The sequence below is a fragment of the Mya arenaria genome, chromosome 6 (assembly GCF_026914265.1).
Source record: "Mya arenaria isolate MELC-2E11 chromosome 6, ASM2691426v1".
Lineage (NCBI taxonomy): Eukaryota > Metazoa > Mollusca > Bivalvia > Myida > Myidae > Mya > Mya arenaria.
The window spans coordinates 71,953,699-71,966,956 of record NC_069127.1 but is presented as its reverse complement, the minus strand read 5'-3'; the positions used below and the strand labels follow the sequence as shown (position 1 = coordinate 71,966,956).

At 34.1% G+C, this 13,258-nt stretch overlaps 1 protein-coding gene across 7 annotated transcripts in view; it reads left to right on the top strand.

Annotated features, from left to right (window-relative positions):
- Nucleotides 1-13,258, top strand: part of LOC128238522 (uncharacterized) — a 69,587-nt gene that overhangs the window by 44,687 nt on the left and 11,642 nt on the right. The window contains exon 1 of one of the 7 annotated variants that reach the window (XM_052954516.1): nt 9,570-9,787. The exons of 3 other annotated variants lie outside the window; for them this stretch is intronic. In XM_052954516.1, the coding sequence (XP_052810476.1) occupies nt 9,718-9,787 (70 nt within the window). In that variant the 5' untranslated portion in view covers nt 9,570-9,717. Of the gene's footprint in view, nt 1-9,569; nt 9,788-11,753; nt 11,778-12,011; nt 12,034-12,090; nt 12,217-13,258 lie in introns of those variants that run through there. 3 more of the 7 variants (XM_052954521.1, XM_052954522.1, XM_052954520.1) reach the window with 3 other exon arrangements.

Genomic DNA, 13,258 nt, shown 5'->3' with positions numbered 1-13,258 from the left:
ATATACCCTGCAGATACATGCCAAACAAGCCCGATGGCAAACTTTGCCTATTTTTGATTGATTAATGGATCTTGAAAGGTTCCCAAAACTACCAAAAATTTATTGACATCCTTCCGCAAAGCATCGCAGCTGTAGTGGACAGCTGCAGCCTTAATACTAAAAATACTTATTTTGAATAAATCAATAAACTCACCTCTATTATAAAACACCAACAATAATACTAAATATTGAAAATAAAAAAAAGATATTGCCCTAATACATTTAAGTATTCATGACCTTGACCTATCATGAATAGTTGGGAATTGCCCAACTTGGGGCAGATGTGAGTGCCTTAAATTAGCAAACCAAGAACAGATGTAAGTGCCTGAAATTTGCCAACCAAGAGCAGATGTGAGTGCCTGAAATTGGCCAACAAAGAGCAGATGTGAGTGCCTGAAATTGGCCAACTATTGGCCGACAAAGAGCAGATGTGAGTGCCTGAAAGTTAGCCAACTATTGGCCAACAAAGAGGAGATGTGAGTGCCTGAAAGTTTGGCCTACTATTGGCCAGCCAATAGCAGATGTGAGTGCTTGAAAGTTTGGCCAACTATTGGCCAGCCAATAGCAGATGTGAGTACCTTAGATAATTGGCAAACTAACAGTTGTCAGTCCATGACTTGTATCAACTAAGAGAACAGTTGAAAGTGCCTGACATTTGCCATGCGACAGTTGATATTTGCCTACTAACTTCAGTTTGAAAAGCCTTGAATTTGCCAACAAATAGCAATTGTGAACTTCTTAAATTGGAAAACTAACAGCTGTTTTGAATGTCTGAAATTGGATAACTCTCAGCAACTACAAGTATGAGTGTCTGAAATTGGTCAGCTGATATATTAGTTATGAGGTCTGTAAGTGCCCACTTTCAAGTCAGACTAGCCATTAATCAAAATGCCATGTGTTTTGATCTATGTACACATTAAATGATGCTGTGTCATAATCAAGTCATTTAAATTCTGTATGCAACTGCAAATGAAAAAGTGCTTCGTAATCATGACATGGAATTGATATCCAAAAAAAATAAAAAAGGAAAAAAAGCTTGACAACTTCCTTAATGGTCTTTTATTCATTAAATGTCATCATCGTTACATCAGTGTCTACAAAAGAACAAAAAGGACTTGAAGAAGTCATATTTCAGCATTTATTAATAAGAGTGTAACAGAGAACTTGTAATCATGATTGTACTTGCGTGTTTAAAAGTAGACATTTATTTGGCTGTGCACATTCTATATTCAAAATGGGTAAATTTATTGGAAGCAATGGTAAGAAAGACTTTTGAAATCATTATAAAATACATGTTTACCTATTTATAATACCATTTCATGTATGTCATGTTTCTGGAAGGTTTCTTCAGAAATTAAGCGTTTTGTCCTCATTCTGAGGATTTTCATCGATCAATGTTTATCGCTTCGGCGTGGGCTTTATTTTACCACATTTTTCTTCATGAAGAAGTATTTTGTTTATTCTTCTTTATAAATCACTTTCATTTTTATTTAAATGATAATATGAAGCACTTGCAGGTGAACAAAGTATTTTATAGTAAAATAAACAAAATAAATTATGGGAGCTTTAATTTACCTTCCTCCAAAGTCAATTTTTTTTTTTACTAACTATCAGAAATGATGACTAATAGGAAGAATGGAATAAATATCAATATTGCTCATTTCATTCATTTCCCAAATAGTCAAACCTGTTTGAATCTGAACCTGATAAGAAATTAAGAAATAAAATCATTTTTAGCTCTACTGGCCAAAAACCAGAGGGCTTATGCGATGGTAATGTGTACGTAGTACCGTAAATGACTGGTTATAAGACGATAGGGGTTATTAGACGCAGGGAAAAAATTCTGTGAAAAGTCGGAGAAAAAAACTTTTAATCTATGTTTTTGGTTAAAAGACGCATAGAAAATATGTCAAAAACGTCTGTCAATTTCAGCCACCATGTTTGTTGAGAGTGACGAAAAAAAATTTTTTCGTGAAAATGGCGATGGTTATCTTCAAAACCATACAATGATAATGCAAAATGTGTTTAATTTTAATTCGTTTTATGTTAGGAAAGGCACTTAAAAGAACTGATTGTGACCATTTGTTTCTGGCTAGCACTGAAAGGTGCCTTTTATGAAAATATGTAAGATTTCTTTTTGACAGTATATTGTAAACGATAACCTGTCGAAAATGAAGTTAAGTTATGCGTACTGTAAACCTTATATTGTGCGGGTTTGTTCTCAAATGTCAACACCTACAGAAAAGAATAAAGTTCGTGTAAATGTGTGAAAAAACAAGACCATTATCGCATCAATTTGTAGTATTGGTGTGTTAAACAGAACAAAAGGCAATGCGAGTTTTTTACACCTTATCATACAACTGACAAAAAATATTTTGACAGTGCCCAACTTTACTTTCTTATATGCAAGTTTAATTATTGTTCAATTCAATTTATTATTAAAAATAATATTGAATAACTTTAATCGAAAAATATTTTTGTTAAAATTATAAACGTCTTACGATATACCGTATACCGATCTGCCAACTGCTGTTTTAACCCGTATATAATCGATCAATATGACGCGAGTAACATCCTTTTCTACATAAATCTAAACAAACTCTCGGCTTGAAATCGACCTCAGAAAAAAGGTCAAAAAATTGTTACTGGTTATTATATGCAGGCATTTTTTTGCATCAGAAACTGAAGGGAAAAAAACCCGTCTAATACCCAGTCAGTTACGGTATGTGCTTCCGTGCGTATGTAAACAATTGCTTGTGAACACGATACAGTCTTCAGTTTTGATTGTATCTTGATGAAACTTGTACAGTATTTAGATATCCATTAGAGCTCAGTCCCTTTCGAACAATAACTGCTTGTGAACACGATACAGTATTCAGTTTTGATTGTGTCTCAATGAAACTTGTACAGTATCTAGATAACCACTAGAGCTCAGTTCCTTTCGAAAACCAGCCAGATCCGCCCATGCATGCCTACATTATGGGCCTTGATAGTATGAAAAGATGCTATTGTGTAAACAATTGCTTGAGAACACGATACAGCCTTCAGCTTTGATTCTATCTCGATTAAACTTGTACAGTATTTAGATATCCATTAGAGCTCGGTTCCTTTCGAAAAACGCCCATGCATGCCTAGATTATGGGTCTTGAAAGTATAAAAAAATGCTATTTGTAGCTAAGTCTATTTTTAGCCAAGTCTACCTGAGCGAAGTCTATTTTAGCCAAGTTTCCATGTACAGTCACAATTGCTTGTGAATGTTCGTTCAAATTATGCCCCTGGGGTCATTACTGCATGGCCATGCCCCCGGATTCACAGGTTTGGTATACTTAAATTGGGAAATGTTAAAAACCTTTTTGTCTGAAACAGCTAAGCAGATCCTTGCTATTTTGAACAAGGCTTATTTTAGTGGTCCAATACCATGGTTGTTCAAATTAAGTCCCTTGGGTCAAAACTAGCACTGCCCCGGGGATCACAAGCTTCCTAGGGACTAATTTAAGATTTTTTTCAAAATTTTCTTGATTCAAACCATACCCTTGATATTTGTTGTGGAGCATCATATGATGACCATCTAGCAAAACATTTGAAATTATGCCCCTTGGGCAAAAGCTGGCCCCATCCCCTTTGACTTACTTTTTAATTTTTAAAGCTACAGCAATGAAATTTTGACCATGTGTACAGTTTTGCAAACGAGCATCAATGTTGTCCTTGGATGTCCTTGACTTTGACCTTTTGACTAACTTTTTTATTTTTAGCTACAGAAATGAAATTTTGACCATGATAACAGGTTTGAAAGCAAATATTTTTTAACCCTCAGATTACCTTTACTTGGCACATATTAAAATAGTTCATGCAACTAATCTCCTTACAACACTTTCTGTCCTCAGATGCAGTGTTTTCGGCTAACCCAAACTCAAAAAGTGAACTATATATTTGTTGCCTTTTACTCATACGTACATGCTCTGGACTAAAAATGACCACAAGAGCCATGCCAGTAGAGTATAGGCCCTCTTGGGCCTCTTGTTTTGTAAAATTTGGTAAAGAAACATAAATTGCTTAATTCATATAATTCATATAGGCATTGATCATTAATATTTATATTATAGAGAGAAAGGGGGGGGGGGGGGTAAGTGTTTGTTTCAGTGTTTTAATTAACTATATTTAGCCACTGAGGAAATATTTACTTTTGGTGTTTAAGAGGTGAAATATATTCAGTCTTACACTCAAACTATTTTTCTGTTTGTTTTTTATAAGCTTAAAAAGGATGTAAAATGACAGTTAATTAAAGTTTTTCAGAAAAGTGTTCCAAATTATATGTAAACATAACATCATTTCAGATATGACATCATTCAAGTTAACTCCCAGACATGACTGTGCATGCTGATAATAGTTCAAATTGTTATTTCACTGTTAAAAAAAGAAGTTGAAAATTTGATGTTATTCGGTGTTATTCGACCAAAAGTTTTGTCGGGATATTTCAACCCTCCAAGGTTGTCATGGGTCAGATTTGTGAAATTCTACAGTGGTATCCAAAGTAGTTGTGACGATTATGTATCCAGGTAACATATTCATTTTAATACTTGTGTCTCCGATATGATGACCTATTGTGATAGTATGAAACATAATAAGACTGGTTTGAGCTCGGTGGCCTTCTGGTTCACAGGCTTAAGCCTTTTTCACTCCTGGGCACAGGGTACATAAGATTCAAAATTCAGCTCTCTTTATGCTAATCAAATATTGCTTTCCCTGAGCCTATTTCTGACCACTGTGTGCAAAAGTGTTTCCAGATTTTTGCATGGATGTAACAATGGACTGTCATGTAGTTGAATCTGTTATGATTAAAATTACTTAGTAATAATAAGATGACATGAAGTGAATTATTTATTATTAAGAATATCCGGAGTGAGTGTAGTGAATGAGTCCTTCTTAATTATTAAGAATTCACTTACTGTCAGCTAACTGACTAAGAATACAACCTTATTAGCAGTCATTCGCAGATACATTGTCAACGCAAAATCTGACGCAGGGAGTGTGTTTGGATGCTTGGCAGTAGGCTGAATTCTATCTGGGCGAAATGTCATAATGTCATTTAGGGTATATACCTTTTGCTTACATGCTATTAGTCGAAGTTTATTTCAGTAATATTTTGGCATTTCTTCACCATAGCAAACGTTATAGTATTATTTTGGGCAGCTTATCGGACCCAATTTTTAAAATGGAATTTGGATGATTCAGGGAATTCAAAGTCACATCAAAACCAGGCAGTGAGTTGCATTCTTGATAGCAAGAAAAAAAATTGAAGTAGTGGTAACCAAAAATTCTTCAAAATATTCGGTTATTTTATTCTTTTGCAAACAAAATGATTGGTTGAATTTGTGATGTATGTCACGAAATCTAGGAATCCGGGGCTTAAAGTCATTTGATAAATGTCATTTTGATATGAGTGCTCATTCCGTGCCCAATGGGGAACTCCACTGAAATGGATTTGAATACTCATTGATCATAACATTGGATCACTTCATGTCTTTTACTGGCTATATCATTGTTCAAATATTTAGTCAAGAAAAAGAAGTATTATTGAGAAAGAGTTGTACCTAATTTCTGCAGATTTTAAATGTCATAGTAGTGGTATTTACATAAGAAAATTAATTTACCCTTTTAATTGATTTGCAGGTAAAATGTAAGTTTTTAAAAAATCTATAAATAAATGTGCATGAATTTTGATGGTGGCCATAGTTCAGAAGTTGTTAAAGGGACTAGACACCGATGATATAATGGCATTGATATTTTTTTTTGTCAAAAACTTAAAAAATATATAATTGATATTGTTGTGAACTTGAACGCATTGAACCTTACTTACTGATGTATCACATCACTTACAACACATGCATCTTTTGCATTTTTTTGCGCATTTTTCCAATTAAAAAATTACTGGGGTTGCCTATCATGTAAAATCTAGTAAGTTTAAAAATAGCATTGGTATATTTAAGTGTACTCATCATGTGACTTTGACATGCCTGATTTTAACATGTCATGGCTTCCCAGAAGAAGAAACGGAAACCTGCCGTGAAACAATGTACCGGTAGACATAGATCCCAACACCAGTGATAAATTTGATCGATGGAAACTTTTGAAAGAGGTTAACGCTGCTGAAAATGACAGCAAACTGCTAAAACCCTTATTGACAGTTTAGTGTGTGAAAAAACATTCCACACTTTATCAAACTGGTTCACAGGCTTAAGCCTTTTTCACTCCTGGGCACAGGGTACATAAGATTCAAAATTCAGCTCTCTTTATGCTAATCAAATATTGCTTTCCCTGAGCCTATTTCTGACCACTGTGTGCAAAAGTGTTTCCAGATTTTTGCATGGATGTAACAATGGACTGTCATGTAGTTGAATCTGTTATGATTAAAATTACTTAGTAATAATAAGATGACATGAAGTGAATTATTTATTATTAAGAATATCCGGAGTGAGTGTAGTGAATGAGTCCTTCTTAATTATTAAGAATTCACTTACTGTCAGCTAACTGACTAAGAATACAACCTTATTAGCAGTCATTCGCAGATACATTGTCAACGCAAAATCTGACGCAGGGAGTGTGTTTGGATGCTTGGCAGTAGGCTGAATTCTATCTGGGCGAAATGTCATAATGTCATTTAGGGTATATACCTTTTGCTTACATGCTATTAGTCGAAGTTTATTTCAGTAATATTTTGGCATTTCTTCACCATAGCAAACGTTATAGTATTATTTTGGGCAGCTTATCGGACCCAATTTTTAAAATGGAATTTGGATGATTCAGGGAATTCAAAGTCACATCAAAACCAGGCAGTGAGTTGCATTCTTGATAGCAAGAAAAAAAATTGAAGTAGTGGTAACCAAAAATTCTTCAAAATATTCGGTTATTTTATTCTTTTGCAAACAAAATGATTGGTTGAATTTGTGATGTATGTCACGAAATCTAGGAATCCGGGGCTTAAAGTCATTTGATAAATGTCATTTTGATATGAGTGCTCATTCCGTGCCCAATGGGGAACTCCACTGAAATGGATTTGAATACTCATTGATCATAACATTGGATCACTTCATGTCTTTTACTGGCTATATCATTGTTCAAATATTTAGTCAAGAAAAAGAAGTATTATTGAGAAAGAGTTGTACCTAATTTCTGCAGATTTTAAATGTCATAGTAGTGGTATTTACATAAGAAAATTAATTTACCCTTTTAATTGATTTGCAGGTAAAATGTAAGTTTTTAAAAAATCTATAAATAAATGTGCATGAATTTTGATGGTGGCCATAGTTCAGAAGTTGTTAAAGGGACTAGACACCGATGATATAATGGCATTGATATTTTTTTTTGTCAAAAACTTAAAAAATATATAATTGATATTGTTGTGAACTTGAACGCATTGAACCTTACTTACTGATGTATCACATCACTTACAACACATGCATCTTTTGCATTTTTTTGCGCATTTTTCCAATTAAAAAATTACTGGGGTTGCCTATCATGTAAAATCTAGTAAGTTTAAAAATAGCATTGGTATATTTAAGTGTACTCATCATGTGACTTTGACATGCCTGATTTTAACATGTCATGGCTTCCCAGAAGAAGAAACGGAAACCTGCCGTGAAACAATGTACCGGTAGACATAGATCCCAACACCAGTGATAAATTTGATCGATGGAAACTTTTGAAAGAGGTTAACGCTGCTGAAAATGACAGCAAACTGCTAAAACCCTTATTGACAGTTTAGTGTGTGAAAAACCATTCCACACTTTATCAAACTGAAACAGTTGTTTATAAAACCCTGAGTTAATATGCAGACTGCAAACTGAATATACATATTTACCTGTCTGATTATGAAAATAGACCTATCTTCTATAAATTGTTATCAGTTATGTAATCTATTATGATGTTTTTGTTTGTGTTATTATGATTTCCAGAGGTTAAATATTTGAACCAAAATAAATGTGCAGGTGCAGGCCTCAGTTCTGCTGAAGTGGTCTGGGGGCATATCCCTTGACCACACCCCCACCCCCATCTCCCCACCCCCACAATCCTGTAGAAGCTGTATAATGGTTAATATAGTTTTCATGCCTAGCTTTCATGTTTTCAACTAATTCCATTTATGAAAACTTCGTTTATATTTCTACAATTGATTTATAAGCACTGCCTTTCATGTTAAAAGACCTTAAAAACACAACAACTGTCTTCTGGTTATCCGCCCGTTTGATCTTATTGTGTGGGCTTGTCACATTAATTGAAACAATGGAATTACTTTACCTAATTAGTCTTGAAATGTCCTCATAGCCTGTTTAACAGTTTATTTGTTTTAGCATGGCAGTAATGGTCTTTTGAATGGCTGGGCATTGTTTTTCATGGTTAATTGATCGTTATTTAGCTTTTACTGTTTAGGGAAAGTGACAGTACTTTATACATAGTGCGTTACTTGATGGACTAGTCTAATATTATGGATTGTGACTATTTTTATGTTGTTTTATATTATGCAAAGTGCCAGTTACTTATCTGAATGAAATGTAAGCTAAAAGGTTTGGTTATTATTAATCAATAAGGGTGTGTTCTAAAAAGTGTTGTCATGTCAAGGAAATTAGCAGCTAAATGTCCAGGTTTTACCATTTTCGGGGTCATAAAGGTCCAAGTTGACTTTATATTGGCTAATAATTGCTCTTATCGACAAATTAGAAAGTAAATATTAGATGTTCATGAAAATTAGGCGGGTGATTTTTGTTAACATGGCGTTCCAAATTTCTTAAAGAAATAGTAAACGAATATAAAAGGACATTTATTGACAATTATTGTTAGTAAGTGAGTGAAAATTTTAAAATAAACCTCTATTTCTCTTTTATCTTGTAGTTCAGAAGGTGTTTTAATTGACCGTTGATATTCATTTTGTCAATTTTGATATAAAATTATTGTAATTTTATGATACAAGGTCCACTATAAGAGACAAGTGTCACATGGGAAGTGGACGTAGATTGACCATAAATGCAATAAAAAATGTTTAATGAACAAGCTATGGTCATATTGGACAGGAATATCGCATGTATTTAGACAATGAACAGAAAGCATTTGTGACATTTATAGTTTATAAAAAAAATATAAAAAAATGCTGTTTATATTCACGAGAAGGATGCTTGGATTATGTAGCTGAAAGGGTATTTTCCATGACTTTCATTTCATTGAGCAATATAAAAAGAAATTATGATTTGTAGTGGACTTTTTTTAAATTGTATTGAATTAAAATGACTTGTGAAAAACAGGATTTTGAATGTAAAGGCAGTGTTCAGAAGGATGTTAGGCATTAAATTTAGTTTTAATTTCAATGTTAACATGTGAAGTAATGAGTTAGACATTGTGAACGAAGTTAACATGAAGTTTTTCACACTTACATACATTCCATGTAAAAAGATAAACATATTTTAAGGTGAACTGTCTTTATCGTATATTTATATCTGAAACAATCAAATGATTAAAGATATAATTTACTTGACTTTGAAACTTTTAGCTGCCTCAGCAAAATATTAAAGCTAGGATGTTTTGGGGGCAAAAAAACATGAAAAAAGAAGTAAATAGATTTCATTGGCGGATTTGTGTGTAGTTCTGGCATTCTCTTCTGTGGCATTCTCCAGGAAACAAAATTGAAGAAAAATGTTGAAGTGGATTCAATGTCCAAGTTTTAATAGGAGGAATTGTGGATATGAAAAGAAAACAAATAAAGGTAATAAAAAGTCATTTATACTATTATAGAAGTGAAGTTACGTTGATTTTTGATAAGGCTTAGTGTACTTTTAATGACAACAAGAATGCATTGTATACCTAAAAATACAAACCAACATGCATACAAATGTATTGCTATCTACACCCCAAGATCTATACATGTACATGTCTTGCAATATCTCTGCCCCTTGGGCTGACTCTGTGCCATCTAATTTACTACACCCTGTATTAGCTACACATATATGCCCCTTACATTAACTATGCCTCTTGCACTGTCAATGTCCCATGCCATTACTACACACCTGGAACTTTCTGTACCCCCTGGATATTACAACTCTTTCGATGTATCTACACCCATTGAGCTATCTGTTTCCCTGGAGCTGTCTGTTCCTCTGGAGCTACCTGTTCCCCTGGGTATATCCACACCCCTGGAGCTGTTCCCCTGTGTATATCCACGCCCCTGGAGCTATCTGTTCCCCTGGGTATATCAACGCCCCTGGAGCTATCTGTTCCCCTGGGTATATCAACGGTCCTGGAGCTATCTGTTCCCCTGGGTATATCCAAGCCCCTGGAGCTATCTGTTCCCCTGGGTATATCCAAGCCCCTGGAGCTATCTGTTCCCCTGGGTATATCCACACCCCTGGAGCTATCTGTTCCCCTGGGTATATCCAAGCCCCTGGAGCTATCTGTTTCCCTGCGTATATCAACTCCCCTTGAGCTATCTCTTCCCCTGGATATATCCAAGCCCCTGGAGCTATCTGTTCCCCTGGGTATATCAACGCCCCTGGAGCTATCTGTTACCCTGGGTATATCCAAGCCCACGCCCCTGGACTATCTGTTCCCCTGGGCATACCCACACCCCTGAACCTATGTGTTCCCTTGGGTATATAAATGTACGCCCCTGGAGCTATTTGTTCCCCTGGGTATATCCAAGCCCCTGGAGCTATCTGTGTTTATATGACCCTTACATTATCTACCCCCCAGAATGAATCTTCATCCTTTGATATATCTATGCCTCTCACATCAGATCCATCTCTGTCCCTTGCAGTGATTTTATTTTCGATGGGTCTAATAAAGTCTGTTATTACAGGAACACCCACATTAAGTGCATTGTTCCAGTCCTGAACATTATGAGGGTTAAATGATATATTTCAAAGTTTTGAAAGGTGGTCTCCGTTCTTATATCATATTTCTCCCATTATTCGTATCTTTCCAAGATGATATCATCTCTTTCTACTAAAGTAATTCAACGCTGCACTGAATGCAATATGAAGTATTTCATATTTACTACCATTTTTTTTCCCATCCTTTGTCGGTTATTTAGTTGTCTATATTCCGAACATTTGTTGTTTTTTAAAGACTGCTATTTGATTTTATTTTCAATGAAAGTAAGGGAAAATAACATTAATAAGACATTAATTTAGATCAGTTATGCTAAGCACTTGATCATTAAAATGATGCAGTCGCCGGTGCAGATATTAATCGAAGGATTTGCGCAAGACTGTTGTAAGGCACTCTATTTCTGTATCCAGATGCAACTGTCTTGCACTATATATAAGCATGTGCAAATATTGCAGTCGCCAGCTTTTTAAGCAGTTTTTTTTCCATACATTATGCAAATTTCATTGTTTATTTACCTGCAATAAAGGTGTAAATTTATAAATTCCAGCGAAATGATGTTCATTAACTTTTCAAGATATTATTAGTATGTGACGGGGGGGAGGGGGGGGGGGGTTAAAAGTCCAGGATCTATCCTGAAATCAGGATAGATATAGCTTTTATAAGTACATGAACATTTCAGAAACTGTGAACATTACAGGAATAACTAATTTTAACTATTAAAATTAGCTAGTAAGCTTATATATTTCCATTCCCATTATTATGCACAATATCACTTTAAAGGCAGGCACTTGAGGAAAGTTGAACTATAGTGTTCTTGTTATGTTTGAAAAACATATTGCACAAGGTTTCAATTGAAATCTTTAAATTAGGTTTGTTAATGACAATATGTCTTTATATAAACTTTTAATACAGTATGTCAATCAAAAGAAATTGTCAGCTTTTTTGCATGAGTTAAATCGTTAATTGGATTTAAAAGTGTAAAGAAGCTTAGTGATCGTGTAATCTCCACACTGCAAGTGATGAAGTTCTTGTTAAGTTTTATATTTATGGCACACACTATTGCATGTGAAAAAAATCCCATATCCAATTAAAATGGAATTTAACGAGATTGAATATCTTATTTTGGTAAGATAAGTTAGTAATTGTATTCAAGCCAGGGTGCACGTCGTCGCTGCGTAGATATGAAAAGTGGTTGTTTTGAGGATTAAGTTTATTGAAATTCAAAAAAACATTTGGAGGAAATTGCACCCCCTGCCGAACACAAGGATGTGTTGACTTGTCAATGAGTTGAAATGAGAACGTAAAAAGGTGTTTAAGGAAAATATTTGTTTAAACGCAGAAACTTGCTAATAACCTAATCATTACAGTTTGTTTTTATTTCAGGTTTGATTAATATTTGCTATGTCGTGATAGTATATTGGATATATATTTTTATAAGGAAATAAAATTGATTAGCATGTCTGTGGCAAATGAAAGAAATTGGTGCCAAACATAAGTAGCACTCTTTATGTTTGTGTTTCAAAATCAAATATTGTGACAATTAGTGTCGAAAAATACCATTTAATTGCAGTTAGTCTCCCATTAGAATGTGTCACTTCATGTTTCCATATATAAAATTGGGCATTATAGTTGTGGCGAAATATATCGTGTAGTTTCTGTTTTTGTTGTGTTCTCATGGGAAGATCAAAACAAAGATGGATTTTTAATTTTTCGAACATATTCAGTAAGGTATAATCATGTTATATAGGAGCTGCTTCACACAATTTTGGGCTTTAGATTTTAATTCAATCATACATGCTAATAGTTTTATAGTGAGTTTTGGTTAAGTGACATTTCAGGAAGCAATACTGAAAATACCATGATCATATATCTCTAATATTGTGAAAGATACGTGCTTACAAGTAAGACCATGTCATTGCACATTTTGTAAACTAAAGTTGATGTCACACACATGATGTCATAGCAGAAGTACATTATTGAATTAGATGCATAAATAACATATATAAACATATCAATATTCCAACCAGCTTATAATTTTAGTTTGACCCTAACTTAAAAGAGACGTTCAATGATTCATTTAAGTATTTTAAAACAATCAGACCATTTGAAACAGACATAATGGTTCCAGTTGAAAATAATTTTCAAACTAATTGTCATAAATTATCAAGATTGGAAGAAATTCAAAGGTATGAAAAAATAAATTATTTTTGACACTTTATTAAATGACAATCTTATTTGTTATAATAATGTCCAAAGCCCAAAATTGGTTGTTGCAGCACATAGTGTAATGGCATGGATGTGTTTCAATTTTGAGTAAAACTACACTGGATTCTGAGGTACTTGTTTTACT